Raw genomic sequence first — 20,002 nt, 5'->3', positions numbered from 1 at the left:
AAACATGCCAAGCTTGCTAACATTCTTTTCAAATTGAGATGTACATAAGGCTTTGGTTAGAACATCTGCAATTTGATCTTCAGACTTCATATAAGGAAGAATCAACTCCTTTGAATCTATGCGCTCTCGTATGAAGTGGCGATCTATCTCCACATGTTTGGTTCTGTCATGCAGGACGGGATTATTTGTCAGGTTAATCGCAGACTTATTGTCACAATACATTTTCATCTTCTCTTCAATTTCAATTTCAATATCTGCTAGTAGAATCTTTAGCCATAACATCTCTGTAACCTCCATAACAACAGCTCTGTATTCAGCTTCAGCACTGGATCTAAAACAGACCTCCTGCCTTTTACTCCTCCATACCACCAGGTTTCCCCCTAGAAAGATGCAGTACCTTGTGGTAGACCTTCTGGTATCCGTGCAACCAGCCCATTCGGCGTCAGAGTATCCTTCAATATTAAGTTTGTCCTACCGTGTATACAGTAACCCTTTACCTGGGTTATTCTTCAGGTATCCCAACACTCTTTCTGCACTCTTCCAGTGACAATCAGTAGGAGCATGCATAAACTGACTCAACACATTTACAACATAAGTAATATCAGAGCGAGTAAGAGTAAGATAAATAAGTTTACCAACCAGCCTCTGATACCGTCCTTTTCTTTCCTCATCCAGGATGTTACCAGTTTTGATACTTATCTTTGTACCTGACTCCATTGGAGTTAGAAAGGGCCTGCATCCTAATTTACCTGTCTCGTTCAGGAGGTCGAAAGTGTACTTCCTTTGGCTCATAACAAGCCCTGTCTCTGATCGAGCAATCTCTATTCCCAGAAAGTACCTTAATTTTCTCAGATCTTTAAGGTCAAACTCAGCAGCTAACCTCTCTTTCATCTTTCTTTTCTCTTCTTCATCATCTCCTGGGACAATTATATCATCAACATACACTAGAAGAATGCTCACCAGACCACTTCTCTGCTTAATGAATGAACAGAGTATGATCACCATTTCTTTGTTTGTACCCATTTGTCTTCATTACCACCCTCAGTCTTTCAAACCATGCTCTAGGGGACTGCTTCAGACCGTACAAGGCCTTCTTGAGATGACAGCATTTCCCACTTTGAGCATATCCAGGAGGCATGCTCATATAGACCTCCTCCTCTAGATGGCCGTTCAAGAAGGCGTTCTTGACATCAAGCTGGTCTATGCCCCACTTCTTTTGCACTGCAAGTGCCAAGATGACCCTCACAGTCTTCAATTTTGCAACAGGAGCAAAGGTTTCAAGATAGTCAATTCCGTATTTTTGGCTGAACCCCTTTGCAACCAGACGAACTTTATACTGTTCCACAGTGCCATCAGGTTTATACTTCACACTAAACACCCACTTGGAACCAACTAAGTGAGTCCCCTTGGGAATATCGACCACTTCCCAAGTGTTGTTCTTTGCCAAGGCAACCATCTCCTTTCATAGTCTGTAGTCATTTAGGATCCTCTCTAGCATCTTCCACACACCTAGGAATCACAGACATAGACAATCTCTGAATAGGGTAAGAAGTACATGACCTGGTCCCCTTGCGCAGGGCTATGGGAAGCTCTTCATTCATTGGACTTGGTTCATTCAGGGAACTCACAGGATTGGGATTGGTTACATCAACAGTCTCAACCACATCTTTCTCCTTTCTAGTGTAAACCTGCTCAAACAAATGATCACGGGATGTGGGCTGATCATCCACAGGGCCCCCTTCCACATGAGTGTCTTTATCATCTTTGACTGTACATTGTTCCCTATACACTCCCCCTGAAGAGGATTCACAGGAAAATACGCCTCATGTTCATGAAAGGTAACATCCCGGGAGACATAGATTTTGGAGGTAGTAGGATCAAGACATTTATATCCCTTCTGAGTTGAGGAATACCCCAATAAGACAGCTTTGACAGACCGAGGGTCAAGTTTCTTGATGGTAGGACTATGGTTATGAACAAAGCAAACACACCCGAGGAGTAAGAGGCCAGGGGTTATGAGTGGGACTAAGCACAGAGTAAGGAGTACGGTTATTCAACACGAGAGTGGGCATACGGTTGATAAGGTGGACACTAGTGAGGGGAGCATCGCCCCAGTAGTGCTTAGGAACATGCCTGTGGAACATAATAGCTCGGGTGACATCTAATAAATGGCGATTTTTACGTTCGGTCACGCCATTTTTGAGGAGGAGTATAACTACAGGACGTTTCATGAACAATACCCTTGCCCCGCAGAAAGTCATCCAGGGATTGGGAGACATACTCCCTGGCATTATCAGTACGGAAAATCTGAACAGAGGTCTGAAATTGATTTTCGACAAAGGCAACAAAGTTTTTTACAATGACAGGAACCTCACTGTGTTCTTTCAACAAGTACACGAACGTACAACGGGAGTAGTCATCAATCAAAGTCATAAAGTAATGGAAACCACGACAAGTGGGTACTCCCGAATGACCCCAAACATCAGAGTGAACCAAGGCAAAAGGACTAGTGGTTTTATTGATAGAAATAGGGTACGAAGCCCTAACATGCTTAGCAAACTGACACACTTCACATGTGAAGGAGTCCATGGAAACATAAGTAAACAACCTAGGAAACAACTTCTTAATCAATTGGAATGGGAGATGTCCAAGGTGCTCGTGCCACCTCATAATGCTAGACCTGTCCTCCACGCCCGTCAACTGTCTGCTAGTGGCTGAGATAAGAGCAAAGGCAACCTGTACGGGCAGTCTGTAGAGGCCATCAATAACCGAACCAATCCCAATCTTCTTCCCCGTCACCAAGTTCTGTAGGGTACAGTGATCAGCAGAGAAAATTAGATTACAATTGAGTTCTTTGGTGATACTACTGACAGATAACACATTCACAGGAATATTGGGAACATGAAGAGCATTATGCAAAAGATATTTATTTAATAAGGACAAACTCCCTTTTCCAACCACAAAGATCGAGGACCCATCAGCCATAGATACGCGTTGCTGCCCTGAAGACAATTTGTACTCTTGAAACATCTTAGGGTTTCTTGTCATATGATGAGTAGCTCCACTGTCAACTACCTAATCACCAAGTAAGGGATTACCTTGATCACTTGTGGCAACAAGAGCTTGGGCTAACCAAGCTCCGTCAGACGTGGAGGCTTCCTCCTTAGTAGTAGATAACCGGCTGATATAAGCTTGTAATTCCTTGATTTGGTTAGAGGAAAGCTTCGGTTTTTCAACACTGGGAGAGCTAGTATCAGGCACAGGAGGACCCCGCCTACCAGAGGGAGGACGACCACGGGTAAGCCTCTTCTCATGATGAAGATCCCAACAAAAATCAACTGAGTGTCCCAACTTGTTGACGCTGCCCAGTCCCTGGAGCACGGCTAACAAAAGCAGAGGGTGAACTACTATGACTAGAGTCAATATGCATCACTTGACGGCGTTGTTCCTCAGATTCCACCCAGGCATATACCTCCTCAATTCCAGGGGTCTCGTCACAGTTGAGAATTTGACTCCTAATGAATTCAAACTCATCATGCAGACCTCTCAGGAAAATAAAAGTACGGTCCATCCATTCTTTCTGCCAGTACAGTTCATTATCAGAACCACAATTCCAGTCATCATTCACATGATAGTCCAGTTCCTCCCATTTAGTCTTCAGGGCTGCATAGAAGGATGCCACAGACAAGTCACCCTGTTTAAAAGAATAAATGTTGCGTTTAATCTGGTATGTACGCAGGATTCTCTTTTTTCGGCCATACATCCTCGCAAGCACAGTCCACATGTCATATGAGGTCGACTTTCGCAAAATAAGGGGCTGAATATCAGCAGAAACAAAACTAATAATCCAAACCTTAACTTGACTATCTTCCAACGCCCAAGTCGCCCATCCAGGATCAGTTTTACTAGGCGCAGGTTTCTCCCCAGTGATATAGGGCAGACGACCGCGACTCGTGATCCCAATTTCAAGTGCAGTAGACCAAGAGAGATAATTGTATTTGTTCAGCCGAATAGAGGTGACTTGAACAGACAAATTTTCGCTCTTGGTATTGCTGCCCGTGTCAAAGGTAACATCGGTCTTGGAGGTCATCTCTTCAGCCATAACGACCACAAAACAATTCCAACAGTCAGAGAATACCAGTAAAACGAGGAGGAGGACCCGGGCGGCGTCAGGCAGCGTCGGGCAGCGGCGGACGGCGTCGGAGGGCGTTGGGCGGCGTCGGACGGCGAGTAGCGTCGGGCGGCGCACTCCAGGCAACGGCAGAGATAGAACTCCAGCAAGGCAGACTTAGGGTTCTAGAAAAAACCTGAAATCACACACGAACGAAGAGGCCAAACAGCACGAACCTAGCTCTGATATCATGTAGAAACACGCAGCGGAAGAAGAGAAGGAAAAACAAACACAGGATTTACGTGGAAAATCTCGGAACGAGGTGAAAAACCACGGGGAAGCTCTAACCTAGGGGCAAAACCGCAACCCTAGGAGAGAGAAAACTTAATTCACTTAATCAACAATTACAATAAGTGATTAGAATAAAAGAGGGAGGTAGAGAGACCCGCCTAGGGAACCGAGCCCGTCCTCGGTTCCCGTGCCCATGGGTACCGGGTCCATATCCGGACCCGGTTCCCTATTACACGTATTCTAACAAAAATTATTCTTATCTATCCCACTGAAAAGCAAGAATGTAATTTAGCGATGAGAGGCATGTTAAAAAAATTGCAGCTAAGCTTTTCTGCTTCTCAGGGTAATGGAAGTTCACTTAGGCCCTTATTTTTCACAAAACAAAAAATGTGGCCTTCATTTGGAAATTTAGAAGGTGGTCTCTGTTTTGGAATTATAGGCCAAAGATAGGCCAGAAATGAAGATTTCCCTGCTAACTTTTTAACTACAGTGAAGATTTTGGTTCTTTGGTAAAGGAAGGGCCAGTTATCCTTTCTTCTTGGAAAGCAAGGTTAATCCACATGTCTTTTGAAAAACTTGGTCTTTGTTTGATGTGAAATGCATCTTGTTAAGGAGGACCGCCCTCTCTCTTTCTCTTTCTGTCTTCTCTGTTAGCCAACTGAGTCAGACCAGGTCGATTTCTGGCATGCTTGGGCCTGTGCAAAGTTAGGTCAACCTCTTGGTGTGTTGGAGTCTTCATTGAGCTGGTCTGGCCTCTGTGAGCTACATAGAGGGCTGGCCATATCTACCTGTTCTCCTTATTTTTGTGTGGTTGAAAGTTGAAACTAATCGGTGCTCTTCCAAGTGACTTGTAGGGGGGATTTGACTGCTCTCATTTTATATACCTGAGGAAATGGAGTTGGTCTACATTGTGTATATCTGGTGTTCCTTCTAGGTTGGACCAGTGGTTCATTCATTTTCTGCTGAAGGTACATGAGAATTACGAAAGCTGAGAATATCAATGATGTTGCTTTTATTGAGGATCTCAGTGCCAATTAGACTGGACACTGACATATTGTAACTATTGATAACATATAGTGGCAACCAAGTGACCTGTCCAAGGCTCAAATGCTAAGGGTTACATTCCAGTTATTGTTTTTGAAATTACTGGCAGGTAGACCCTGGTGGATATGTCGACTCTGAAATTCACTTTTGCCATCTAGCATAGCATCTATTTTTCTGAGCCATACTAGGCTCAAATTCATCACGTGGTCCTGCCCAACGAGCTTTAGTTTCAATACCCTCGGAGCAGAGGCCTGATTCACAAAGGGTTTCAAGTTTAAGCTTAAACTGTATCTTTTTTCTTTAATTTTAGAAGTTGGTTGACAAGGGGTAAAGTTGTAAACCCTGAGCCTTCTTTAGAAGTATTTCTGCATGTTTAGATTTTTTTTTTCAAAAATTGGGCCGTGAAAGAACTGCCTTTGTAATCCATAAGGATCAAACAACAAGGCACTTTTTATTCTTTCATTAGCTTGTGCCTCATTTACAGCACTCCTAAATCAGCAAAAATTTCAAAACAAAGTGATGAAATATTTAAGTAATCATTCAGCTGGGAAGTAAAGGGGGTGAAACCGTGAAAGTTCACGTGGTTCTCTGTAGGAGTCGACTGACCATGTTCACACATGACCAGGAGATCCTTTGACATTTTTATCTAGGAAATCTAATCGGTGGAATTGGTATTCTATTTTACTTGTTTAATCTCTGTAGGTTCTCGTAGAAATCATTTTTATTACATTTGAGATATTTGTCAAGGTTTGAACTTTGCTGAAAATCCTAGACATGAGGTTTTATTGTTTTTGAAAGTACGGACCTCTTTTTCTTATTTGCTCTTGCAACCGTGAAACTTGGCCAGTAATATGAACTGCTCCAATGGGACCATGGCCGGATCGTTTGATATCAAAGTGTGTGCATTCGTTACAGTGCTGGTGTTGTGGTTTGTTCTGGGTATTTTTTGCTTTAATCTGTTTTGAGTAAGCTATACTCTATCTTGATATGTATATGTTTGATTTATGTCTTTTCTGCAGGATTACCATTGATGATGATAAGATTTTAATTCTGGATAGTGGTCAAGGAATGGATGGAAGTGATGCCAATTCCCTTTTAAAATGGTAGACTGCTTGAGTTCTTTCAATGATTTTGTTTTCTGGGTGCTTTACAAGGTACTTTTGATTGTTTGGATAAAGCATTGTCACAAATATCATTCTCGGGTTTTTATCAGCGAGGTATTTATGGGGTATATTTTGGCAAAGCTGTTTTTTTTTTGGGAAAAAAATTAGGAAAATCTCAGCAATTTAAAAAAAAAAAAAATCGTCAAAATTAAGTAAAAATAAAATAAATGAGAAACTAATATAAAATAGCAAAAAGCTAACTAGATAAGCAAAAAATGAAAATTAGAAAATGGAAACTAGCACTCTAATAAATACCAAAAACACAGGTTTTCTAATGGCTGAAGTATCGGATGGAATGCTTTTCTGGGTTTCTAGCAACCCTCACCTTCGATGCAGGTTACCACTTGTCACTCCTCAAACCCTCACATGAAAAATGCAGCTTCTTCACTTATCAAACCCTCACCGAAGAGGCAGACACTTGGTAAAAGGTTAGGCGCAGCTTCCACTCCCTTGTCTCACACGAAAGGTAAAGTTAATAAATCCTATTCACTAAAAGTTAGAGTTAAGTACGCTTTTTGCCACTAAAAAGAAATTTCAGTTCAAAAAATACCCTTTGTTTCTTTACTTTTAACACGTTGTACCCTTCTTTAGTAAAAGAACTCATCACATGCAGTTTTTATGAAATAAAAATTTAAAACCATGCTTAAGAACATATAAACAGCACCGAAATTCAGTGGCAAAAAAAAATGCGATTTTGTCGCGATAAATATTTTTTGCTGATATTTTCAACATATCGTGATTTTTTGGCTTTTTTTCGTTTTCCTCCTTCTTAACATTTAAATTGTGATATTTTTGAAAATATCTTGAAAATTAAAGTAAATTTTTGTCGTAATTTGGACTAGTTGAACACATAATAGATTTTGTTAAGGTGCCGTAGAATTTTATTCTTTCTTCAGAAGATAAACAAGCTCAAGAGTCGGTATCAGATCTGCTTTGAGCGAACTATGCCTGAAGTTGAAACCTGTAAATGTTGTTAAAAGCAGATTAAAGGATTAGCAGTGTCAGAGAGATTTTCAAAGGATCTTGAGGAATGAGCTGTTATTGGTGGAGTTGATAAACCAGCTTTTGTTGGAAAAAAGACAACTATGAAGGATATATGTCAGATGTAATCACTGTGGTTATTAATTCAGAAAAGGTTGTACTTGAGAATATATTACATACATATTCGTTCGAAGACTACCTGTAAGTCTATAACTGATGTGGAGTGTGATTTTTTGATTTTCTTTACACCAAGCTCACCTTTCTTCATGGAATGGTAGCTTCACACTTGAATAATGGAATGGAGAAGCCCATCAGATCTATGAAAGTATTTATTGAGGAGGGTTGTTGTGGTCCATATTCCATGGAAATCTTGATCATCTATGGACTTGGGTAGTAGAATGTGTCATAGCACCAAGAAAATTTATATGTATCTAGTACTATGTACAGACCCTAATCAACTTTCAACAACCTTTTGACATTCAAGATTAGAACTTCAACCAACATCAGCTTTGAGGAACTATGTCAAGATCTGGTTCCTCTTAATCAGATCAGATCTTTGCCACCATGACAATCTTCTCAAGTAACGATCTGAACTGACAACAACTTCATATACTACTTATATTGCAATTTATCTGATGCAGAGCATAGATCTAAATCCACCTTATTTGGAATATAATGAGATTTAATAGTTTTTTTTTAGTTCATTCTTATGTTATGGATTTTGTTTGGTTATTTGGACCTTGGTGCTGATCCTGAATGTAAATATCTATAAAGTAGATCCGTATCTGTGTAACTGGATCTAGTTACTTTTTAATACTTGTAATTGGATTCAGGTCTGCAATCCATCCCTTTCTCTATATAAAGGGATGTCGGTTCATTTTGTGAGGAGATGGTTGCAAAAGTTGAAAGAAATGAAATGGAAGCTCTTTTTGAGTTTAATGTGTTCTTCCATTTAGTTTAATCATTTGCTTGAAGAAGAAGTTGTTTGTCGTTTTTTTTTTCCCTTGTTCTTCCTTTTCGTTAGTTTTAATTAGTATTAAGCACAGTTCTAGCTTAGTCATGAATGCAGTTGGATTGATATCTGTTAATCTTGATCCCTCTTGCATCATGACAATCTTCTCAAGTAATGATCTGAACTGACAAAATATACTGACAAGAACTTCATATACTACTTATATTGCAATGTATCATGACAGCAGATTGAGATAAAAGTTTGACTCATGTCTTTCACAGCTATAAATCATGTCAACGACGGCAAGATGATGATTAACCAAATGACCAGAACCTCATGACAGATTAATCCATAACAGAGCAGAACTGGATCCTGATTGGACATGGGCCAATTTGAGGCAGGTACCTCAGTGCAGTCAAGTCAACCAAAATATAACACGAATGTAACCAAAAACAGCGACCAGTACCAAACCTGATCAATGTTGCTTTGGAAACTAACCTACCCTTTTCGCTGACAGCAACCAGCACAACTTCTCAGTATGATTTACTCAGATCACAAAAGAAACTTCAGATTTGATCTCAGCAGTCATAAGGACGTCAACAAAAAAGATTTGTCTTTCCCATCTGATCCGAGAAATATTGGTCCTCCACATGAGATCTGATTATTCTATATGATGTTTCACATCTTGTCCTTCACACAAGATCTGATTCTCCTAAGCTTTTTCCTCCATGTAAACAGCAAGAATAGAATTTCTGTCAATAATTTGCTGCTGCCTCATCACAGATGACATTTTCTCTGATACCATGTTGAAATCTACTTTATGACAAAAGATGTGAATAGAGAGGAAGAGTAGAGAATGTAGAGAAGAGATGAGAATGAGAAAAGGTATGATTGAGAGCGCGCACGCGAGAGAGAGAGGGAGAGTCATCAACCTTCATTAGACTCCTAATCCTACAGTCATCGGGAGAGCGGCCTTTTTCAATGGACCTGAATGGAGGGGTCTGATTTCAGGGTAGATTGTGGGTGCTAAATGAGGAAACGCTGAAGAGTGAGACTTACGAGCTGCATTGCTCACATACACTGATAAGATTAGAAAGAATAATCTTTGATTAACATCGAAATCTGCCCTAACTCCTCTTTATATAGACTAGAGAAGAGGGAGAAGATACAAGGGACCCATCTAAAGGAAAAGTTATTACAAAAGTACCCTCTAAAACCTAAAACTAAACATAAACGCATCTTAACACTCCCCCTCAAGTTGGAGCGTATATGTCAAATAAGCTCAACTTGGAACAGCAGCTTTGGAATGGTCCCCTTGCAAGAGCCTTAGTAAAGATATCAGCTGTTTGCCCTGTAGTTGAAATGTGTGAGGTACTTACAAACCCCTTTTGAATCATGTCTCTGGTATAGTGACAATCTACTTCAACATGCTTGGTTCTTTCATGAAAAGCCAGATTATTAGCAATAAACAGTGCAGCTTTGTTATCACATAACAATTGCATAGGAAGAGGCACTTCGACAGTAAGATCCAACATCAGGGATCTAACCCACATAACTTCAGCAGTAGCCTGAGCCATAGCTCTATACTCAGATTCTGCACTTGATCTGGCAACCACAGTTTGCTTCTTACTCTTCCATGTAACCAAGTTAGATCCAATAAACACACAAAATCCAGTGGTGGATTTTCTGTCCGAGGGGCATCCCGCATAGTCGGCATCAACATACACAGATATAGTGAGTGAGGTACCATTCTGAAAGAAGAGTCCCGTTCCTGGTGAATTCTTTAGATACCTAAGAATCATCATAGCAGCATCCCAGTGAACTTTCTTGGGCTTATCCATAAATTGACTCACTCTGCTAACAGCATAGGCAATGTCAGGTCGAGTAACAGTGATGTATAGGAGCTTCCCAACAATCCCTCTATACTGTCTCACATCAACATCTTCAGTATCATCATCATACAAGCGGGTATTGATATCCATAGGCGTGGATGCAGGTCGACATCCCAGCATCCCTGTCTCTTGCAAAACATCAGTAACGTATTTCCTCTGGCACATGATAAGGCCCTTTCGATTTCTGGCGAACTCAATACCGAGGAAATAACGTAGTTCACCAAGGTCCTTGGTGACAAAGTGTTGTCCAAGAACATCCTTGATGTTGGAAATCCCCTGATCATCATCCCCTGTAACAATGATATCATCAACATAGACAAGAATTATCACCGTACCTGTAGAAGTAGTCTTGACAAAGAGGGAATGATTGGCCGAAGAACGTCTGAAGCCCTCATTCTCAATATTCTCTGACAATTTCTGAAACCAAGCTCGAGGACTCTGTTTCAGACCATAAATCGCCTTTCGCAATCTGCACACTTTCTGACACTCCCCCTCAGCAACGAACCCTGGTGGTTGCTGCATATACACTTCTTCATGTAAGTCACCATAGAGGAATGCATTTTTGACATCAAGCTGTGATAGGGACCAATTCTTGCTGACAGCCACAACAAGGAGAATCCGTAAAGAAGCATGTCGTGCCACAGGAGAGAAGGTATCATAATAATCAACCCCATGAGTTTGGGTATAGCCTTTAGCAACCAGTCGAGCCTTATATCTGTCAATGCTGCCATCCGCTCGGTATTTGATAGTAAAGACCCATCTGCAACCAACAATGGCTGCATCAGCTGAAGGAGTAACAAGTGTCCAGGTGCCTCTAGACTGAAGAGCATCCATCTCTTCTTGCATAGCTGCAGCACATTTTGGATCAGAGAGAGCATCCATGGGATTATGTGGAAGAGCAATAGCCGACAGCCCCTTGACAAACTGGCGGTACATAGGAGTGAGTCTATCCATGGATAAATGACCAGAGATAGGATGCACAGTGCAACTGCGTTTGCCTTTCGTTTGAGCAATGGGCATATCAAGTTCATTAGGAGCATGAACAATGTCCGTGACAGTCTCCTATGTCATCATTACATAAAAAATTGTCAGCAGAGTTTGTGTCAGGAATTACCTTGGGCGTGCTGGGTGAAGGCACAGGTGCACAGTGAGCAGGCGCAACAGGTTTAGTACGACGGTGGTAGACAGCCCCAAAGCGTGAGTCAACTGGTTTTGGACAACTCATGAGAGGTAGAGGAAAATGGACTTCATCATTCAATTCAGGCGCCCTTAATTGAGTTCCATTTGGGGAGAAGAAAGAGGTGGACTCAAAGAATGTAACATCAACACTCACATAATACCGACGAGTAGAAGGATCATAACATCGATAACCCTTTTGAGTGCGGGAATAACCAAGGAAGATCGTTTTGATGGCCCGAGGAGACAACTTATCTCGCCCAGGACCAAGCAACTGAACAAAGGCAACACATCCAAAAACACAAGGTGGAACAGAAAACAAGTCTCTGTCAGGAAAGAGGACAGAGATAGGAATAAGGTCTCCCAACACAGATGACGGCATACGATTAATAAGATAGCATGCTGTGAGAACAGCATCTCCCTAGTAAGAATGGGGAACATGGCTATGTATGATAATGGTCCTGGCAACATCAAGAATATGACGGTGTTTCCGTTCAGCAATCCCATTTTGTTGGGAGGTATAGGCACAAGATGTTTGGTGGATGATACCCTTATCCCTGAAAAATTGTTCTAAAGAGGAAGCACAGAACTCAAGAGCATTGTCAAAGCGCACAATTTTGACACAAGTATCAAACTGAGTCAGAATTTCTTTGATAAAATTTTTGATTACATGACCCACTTCAGATTTATTCTTCATAAGAAAAACCCAACTAACACGACTGTGGTCATCGACAGCAACAAGATAATATCGATGACCTTGAAGATCAGGTGTACGACTCGGGCCCCAATCATCAAAATGAAGTAACTCAAACACGGACTGGCTACTTCTACTGGGCCGCAGAGGAAAGGATGACCGATGGTGTTTGCCCAACTGACAAGACTCACATTGAAAAGAAGACTTAGGAGACCGCTGAGGAAGAACATGCAGCAGTTTCTGAAACGGTAGATGTCCAAAACGTAAATGCCAAGTATAAGCCGAGGATGAGGATGACCCTGAAGAGGTAGACCCAGCAAAGGGAAAGGGATGCACTAGCCTGTAAAGACCTCCCTGTTCACGGCCACTGCCAATCACCCTGCCCGTCAGTATATCCTAAAACACAAGAGAAGAGGAGTCAAATATAGCACGACAGTTTAAATCTCTGGTAATCTGACTGATAGACAGTAGGCTATGTGGGAATTCTGGTGCATGAAGAACATGTTGCAACGGCAATGATGAAGTAAGTTGGACCTCTCCATGTCCAACAACTGGAGAATATTTGCCATCTGCTAGAATAACCGAGCGACCAGGTGGAGCAGGGACATAAGAGGTAAACTGTGCCTTGTCTCCACAGAGATGTGTCGATGCACCCGAATCAATGAGCCAATCAGTAGTGTCAGTAGCAGGAGTATAGGCAGAATACATACCAGATGAAGACGCACTGGCAGCAGTAGTGATAGTAGAGGTGGTCGGATCAGGAGCTTGTTGAGGTCTATCTCCAATCAAGTGTCTCAACTGAGAGATAATATCATCTGCACGTAACTCACTGGAGGAAACAGTATGCTGAGTCTTAGGCTGCTCTGGAGAATCAGTAAATACAGTCTGATTTGCAACAGCTGGACGACCATGTTTCTGCCAACATTTATCCACAGTGTGACCAATGCGATGACAAAACTGACATACTGGGCGCGAAGGGGTATTGCCACAGCCACGGTATCCTCGTCCTCTGGCAAAGAGGGACCCACCTCGGCCACGAGTAGCAAGCATAGCAGAAGTGGTATCAAGAACAGTCGATGCAGGGATTGGAATTCTGCTTAGCCTACTATAAGCCTCATCAATAGGAGGAATCGAGGGACTAGTGAGCATCTGATTCTTTGCTGATTCATAAACAGAGTCTAATCCAGAGAGAAATACCCCTACCATAAGCATATCTCTATATGCCTTTTGTTGTTCACACTTACATGCAGGAAAGTAGCTATTTAGTCTCTCAAACATGGACTTGAGACTAGAATAATAAGTATGAAGAGGTCGACCATCTTGGCGCATCTGATGAATATCATGATGAAGCTGCATAATTCTTGTTTCATTCCTTGCTTGTGAATAGGTGGCTGCAAGGGAATCCCACATATCCTTTGCACTTTCCTTATGCAAGACTTCATTTGCAATGTCTTGAGTAAGAGTACCAACAATCCATACCATAACCAATGAATTATCTTTAAACCAAGTAGTATATTTTCCTACCTTCTGTACGGGCTCGGGCTCCAATATGAGATGTTCCTTCTCATGAGCAATCAAGGTTCTTTTTACTTGCATGGCCCACATCTCGTAATTACCCCCATCCATTTTGGTGATAATGCTGGAAAATGGGGAACTCTTCATCTCTCCCGACGATACAAAGGAAGAGGTATTAGCGCCACTGCTAATTTCAGACATCTTTCAACACAAAGGAGGAAACCGAGCCACGGAATAGGAAGTGCAGGCAAAAGAAGACAATCACATATCGAAAGACAACATGCTGATCATGAAGCAATATGCAATTAACGCACGCAGCAATCCATAAGGCTGATCGGCTGGAAGAGGCAACAACAGAGCTGAACTAAGAGAGATACCAGAGACGACGCTGAGAAGAGACGACGCTGAGAAGAAAACAGAGCAGCGGAGAGACGACGCTGAGAAGAAAATCAGCGTGCAGAGCAGCAGCGGAGCAGCGGAGGAGCGGCGAAGACAGAGCAGCGGCGGAGCAGCGGAGGAGCAGCGGAGACAGAGTGCAGCGTCAGCGGAGAAGCAGCAGCGACGGACGGCGGCGGGCGGAGAGGATAGCGACGGCGGGCGGCGGCGAAGATGACAGCGACGGCGGGCGGAGATGGCGGTCGGAGAGGACAGCGACGGGCGGAGATGGGTGGACACGAGCGGCGGAGGATGACAGCGACGGGCGGAGATGGGTGGACACGAGCGGCGGAGGATGGCGGGCGGAGAGGACAGCGACGGGCTCAATCGGCGACGGCGCGCCGAGGAGGGGGAGACGGCTGGAGCTCTGATACCATGATAAGATTAGAAAGAATAATCTTTGATTAACATCGAAATCTGCCCTAACTCCTCTTTATATAGACTAGAGAAGAGGGAGAAGATACAAGAGACCCATCTAAAGGAAAAGTTATTACAAAAGTACCCTCTAAAACCTAAAACTAAACATAAACGCATCTTAACATACACCATTCATCTTGGTAGCAGCAAGATGTATCAAGATGTTGAATGCAGTTTTTGGTGGCCGGGCATAAAGTCTGAAATTGCTACTTTCTTGGCTAGATATTCAATATTTCAACAGGCTAAGGTGGACATTAGAGGCCGGTAGGTTGTTACAACCTTTTGGTAGCACCATAGATTTTATTATGGGACAACTGGGAACTAGGAGACAACATGATGTCATTTGGGTGATAGTTGATAACTTGATAGATTGACAGTCAGCTCATTTTTTGCGATGAGTTAGTCAGATTTCATGGAGTGTCATATACCATTGTATCATATCGAGATCCACAATTTACTTCACGATTTTGGAGCTCCTTGCAGCGAACTTTGGGAACCAAGCTACGTGTGAGTTCAGCATTCCATCCTCAGTCCGACGGGTAGACACATTTTTAAATTGTGATTAGAGTTAGGACAAATATCAGGTAGGTAAATTAGAGGATTTTGGTATTGCTTGTTCATGAATTATCTTTAGGCTGTTTTGGTTTTAGAACATTTCATATCTTGCATATGAATTAGTCAATTAAATTGACATGATTCATGTCATTATTGTTTTGCAGTTCGGGATGTAGGTCATCCTTAATCCATTGGGGAGTCTTCTGAGCTGATATTTTTGTTTTCGATTTGAACAATGATTTAACACTTTTATTGGTAGTTTAGTTTGGGAGTACTTCAATGCTGTGAGCTGCACTATTTTAATTCATTAGATGTGAATGCTGAGAAAGTTCTAATTTAAGTGTTTCTAGTATTAAAATGCACATTGTTGCCATAAACGGCCAATCATTATAAGCCTTTGAACAATTTTTTTGTCTTGCTTTGATCAAGTACCTTTATGTGAAGAACCTTTAGGTTCTTGCTATGAATGCTTTTCCTTCTTCAGGTTTTGTTAATTTCTATTAATTAATTGAAGTACAAAATGTCCTTATGCAGGGGTAAAATGGGTTCTTCAAATCATAGACAGTTCAAAGATAGAGGTATAGGTGGGAATCCTCCATACTTGCTGGTATGCTATACTGTTCCTTTTGGAGTTCTTTAGAGAGAGAGAGAGAGAGAGAGAGAGAGAGAGAGAGAGTAAATGGTGACTATGGCTATCCAGAGTCACCCAGTTTACTCATGAAGGCTGTCCAATCCGTCATGATGGATGTTTGAGAGAAAAATAAGGAGAAAAGGTGTTCGCTAATACTAGATGTGGAACACCTCCCAGTTCTTGACAAATTTACAACCATTGATTTAGAAAAACCTCATAAAATTAATTCACGTGCCTGGTTTTATCAATTCCTTTTCATTTTTGCAAACTTGGGCCATCGAATTGGAAAAAATCAGCTGGAATCTGCCGAACTGCCTAGATGGTGATATATATATATATATATATATATATATATATAAAAGAGTTTAATTCACCCAACTCACTCATGAGGGTTGTCCCCAATTCATCATGATCGATGGTTGAGAGAAAAATAAGAGAGAGAGATGTCAATCAGTTTTTTCTCTTTATTTTTCTTTCAATCATGATACATTGGACATCCTTCATGAGCGAGTTGGGTGAATTAAATTTTTCTATATACATATATATAATAACTGTTGCCTTCCAGGCAGTTCGGCCAGATTCTAGCTGATTTTTCCAATCCGACATTATAGATGAGCTTGGGTGGCCCAAATTTGGAAAGGTGAAAAGGAATTGCCAAAATCAAGTACGTGAATAATTTTTATGAGGTTTTTTTGGATCAATGATTTTAAATTGTTCAAGAATTATGAGGGGTTGATAAATTGGATATGTACATCAGATTTTGACAAATATCTTCTTTTCAAAACCTGTTGGTTTGGTGTTCAAGCTCATTTTGTCAGTGGAGTCGAAACCCCAAAAAAAGTCACAAACCTGCCTTTTTTTTATGAGGTTTTTCTAAATCAGTGGTTTTAAATTGATCAAAAAAACTGAATGTTTCATGTGTTTCCTTTATCATCTTGACTTGTAATGTCAAACACAATTTTCTTTTTTCCCAAACAAAAGTTAGAAAGAATTTTAGTTCACCAATTTTTTTCCTCTTCCACACTTTTTTGCCAATAAGAGAACTTGTCTTTTTGGAATTTATTCTCGATGCTAAAAGTTGAAACATCCATAGTTTTTGAATCCTTGGGGGCTGCTTGCTTGCTTATGTCAAGTGGAGTGGGGAAAAAGAACATGGTTGGTCGTAGTTTGAGCTTCTAAAGCTTTTACCATTCTGACATAATTACTAATGGGAAAAGATTGAAGTGGTGGGAAACTGGGGTCTGCTAGATCTACTTTTGCTATTTCTGTTTTCGTTGTTTTTTTTCTCTAGAGACGGGAAGGATAAATCATAAATGTACTTCCACCTTAGCATTTACATGATCTTAATAGCACCTTTGATGGCCATTTGCAGCCTTATTTTGGAATGTATGGGTATGGTGGATTTGTGGCTTCAATGCATTTGGGAAGGTACATGCACTTGCTTAACTGTGTTGATTATGTATTTCTGATACTAGAAATTGATGATGTTTAACCATAGATGACTGCTTTCTGTTGCCTGTCATTCCTTGGTTTAGTTCGGCAACGGTTGCTTCAAAGACAAAGCTGTCTGGGATGGTCTTCACTCTGTTTCTTTCACGTGATGCATTACTTAAAAGTGCAGGTTCAGAATCAACCTGGAAGGTAGTGTACTGCAAGTCTTCTTCTATGAGATGCTGCGCGTTATATTATATCTTAATAATGTGTGTTCTCATTTATGTCTTCGCAAAGGATGTTTGTTCAGGCCCAGTTTTGTATTCATTAAGATTGTGTCATGTTCTTGTAGACTGGTGGCCAGATAAGATATCCATCAGAGCAGGAGTTGAACGACTCTCCTCATGGTAGTTTCACAAAGGTGTGATCTGTTACTTTAGACATACTTTTTTGACTTATTCTTGCTTTCTTGTTTGAAAGTTGCAACTGACACTTTTATTAAGTTTTGGAATAACAAGACACTAGATCAATCAAATGTTTGCATTTAGTTTCATGTGGCCTTTAGTTTCATATGCAAAATTTGCTTGTTTACCCATGCATGTTGGTTATGTGATGGGGATTGGCATTCTTAAATCAGTATTGTTTGTCATACGTGCTTGCTCACTTTCATTTGTTTGGGGGAGGCTAAATTGTTATTTTCTGGTACCTTTGCTAGACACATCAGGCACTTTTGAAGAACCCAAAATGCTTGTATTAATGAAAGCGCTGTTGTTTCTTGTGTTATACATGTTCCATTCAATGACATCGGTTATTGTTCTTAATTTTGTTTGTTTAACATTTTAGTAATTGTTCACAATCTTTATTAGTGCTTGCATGAGAAACCAAAAGAAGAGACTAATAGTAATAGACTATGGTCTTTAAACAAATAGTTCCTCCTCCTCTTCTTCTCCTCCTTCTCCTCTCTTCCTTTTTCCTCCTCCTTCGTCCTCCTCTGTTCTCTTTTTTTTTTCTTTTTTTTTTGGTTGAGCTGTACATCACCAAAGCATTTGGGACATGTATCTTGTTTTGGACACTTCATATTTTAAAAATGCTGTGTCCTAGATGTGTTCACACATGTCCCTGCTGACACTTCATGTTTTTGGCAGTGTCCATTCAACATAGGATTCTACTTTTTATTTGTGTCTGAATGTTAAACGCTTTATGGTCTTTGAAGATGAAATCTGTTGCTAACCTATGTCTTAAGCATTGTCAATATGAGTACAAATCACTAGTTTTCAAATTTTTCATGTGGAACTTAGTTGAATTTTCAAAATATTGTTGTCTTGATTGTATGGAATTCACACTGCATGGCAATGACACGAAGAAGAAAAAAAGTAATAAGTTGAGAAGATGATGCCCATCATAAGCCGTGTTAAAAGATTCAAGGGAACTATCTTTATCAAAGGGAAATTTAGGCATCTTGAAAGAAGAATAACATTTATTAAATTGTATACTACTTGCAATGAGTTTCTTTCTAAGTCACGTAGGCACGTGAGAATGCCTGGTACCTTTTTTCGTACATGGGCTCAAGTATGGTAGTGCATTGTGCCAACTCGGTATTGGTTAGTAGTTAGTTCTAGTCTGGGTTAGACCCGACCCAAACCATAGAATATAAGTTTTAAAAATGGTTAAGAAAATAACAGTCAGATTTCCCCACCTCTATTTAGAAAAAATGGAAGCAACGGGAGAGAGAGGGGCAAAGAGAGACTGATCTGGGGAAAGAAGGTTTTCAGCTGAGAGAGACAGAGAGAGTTACTTCTGTAGAAAGAAAGGGATGTGCAGGTTCACCATCATCCATGATTGGGCAGTTTTTTTTTTTGAATGGCGGGTTGGGGGGAGGGGGCACTGGTGAAGGAGGATATTTGGGGACCAAGGTTTGCATGCCTTTTGCCCCTTTGACACTGATCGTAATGTTTTTCTATAAAATTTCCTTAACCCCCTTCTTTGTTACCTATATAAATATTGCAAACAAAAACTTTTAGAACTTTCAGATAAATGCTACAAAACTTATAAATTGTTTAGAATCTTTCAAATACGACAATTAGTTTGCTTTCATATATACACATCACACACACACATCCCCAGCTGTATCCTTGCGTCCATACTTTTGAAGTTTTTTGTGTTCGCGCCCATACTAGCACCCATGTGACTTAGGTTCTCTCTTGCTAGCATTTAGGAGTTCAGGAGTTGAAACTTTTTTATCCTTTTATGGAAAAACGTCGTTATCCTTGTCTTTTCCCTTTTATTGTGTGCTTTTCACTTGTTTATTTCACCTTCTTTCTTTCCATTTCACATACCTGCAGGTTGAAATTTCTCAACCAAGAAACAGGTCTCTAAATGAGTATCAACTTCAATGCTTATTGAAGGACATCTATTTTCCTTATATTCAGGTTCACCTCACATTCTTTTCTGGGAAAGAAGTTCTTTCTAAGTGTTTACATTCTTATGTATCCTGGATGATGAATCGAAAATAAGATTTGAGTTCTTTGGCAAATAATTGATAAATTGTGGAACTAGAATACTGTATTTTTTATTTTTCATTGCTTGTAAAATGCTTCTTTTATTAGTTGCATCTCATAGTTTTTTGTTTCTCTTAAGTCTGAACAAGCTGTAGACTTTATGGTTGGCAAACTCAGCGAGTCAACTGGGGAATCACCTGAGTTGACTGGGATCAT

At 40.7% G+C, this 20,002-nt stretch overlaps 1 protein-coding gene across 3 annotated transcripts in view; it reads left to right on the top strand.

Moving 5' to 3' along the window:
* LOC116260771 (structural maintenance of chromosomes flexible hinge domain-containing protein GMI1-like) overlaps positions 1 to 20,002 on the top strand; it is a 73,419-nt gene that overhangs the window by 5,066 nt on the left and 48,351 nt on the right. For 2 of the 3 annotated variants that reach the window (XM_031639247.1, XM_031639250.2), the window contains exons 6-11: positions 6,466 to 6,549; positions 15,761 to 15,833; positions 17,230 to 17,285; positions 17,393 to 17,498; positions 17,641 to 17,709; positions 19,631 to 19,717. In XM_031639247.1, coding sequence (XP_031495107.1) covers positions 6,466 to 6,549; positions 15,761 to 15,833; positions 17,230 to 17,285; positions 17,393 to 17,498; positions 17,641 to 17,709; positions 19,631 to 19,717 — 475 coding nt within the window. The remainder of the gene's footprint in view (positions 1 to 6,465; positions 6,550 to 15,760; positions 15,834 to 17,229; positions 17,286 to 17,392; positions 17,499 to 17,640; positions 17,710 to 19,630; positions 19,718 to 20,002) is intronic. The other variant, XM_031639248.1, reaches the window with a different exon arrangement.

Source organism: Nymphaea colorata, chromosome 9 (genome assembly GCF_008831285.2).
Source record: "Nymphaea colorata isolate Beijing-Zhang1983 chromosome 9, ASM883128v2, whole genome shotgun sequence".
Classification (NCBI taxonomy): Eukaryota; Viridiplantae; Streptophyta; class Magnoliopsida; order Nymphaeales; family Nymphaeaceae; genus Nymphaea; species Nymphaea colorata.
The sequence above is the reverse complement of the archived record's forward strand: the minus strand, read 5'-3'. Positions and strand labels throughout refer to the sequence as shown.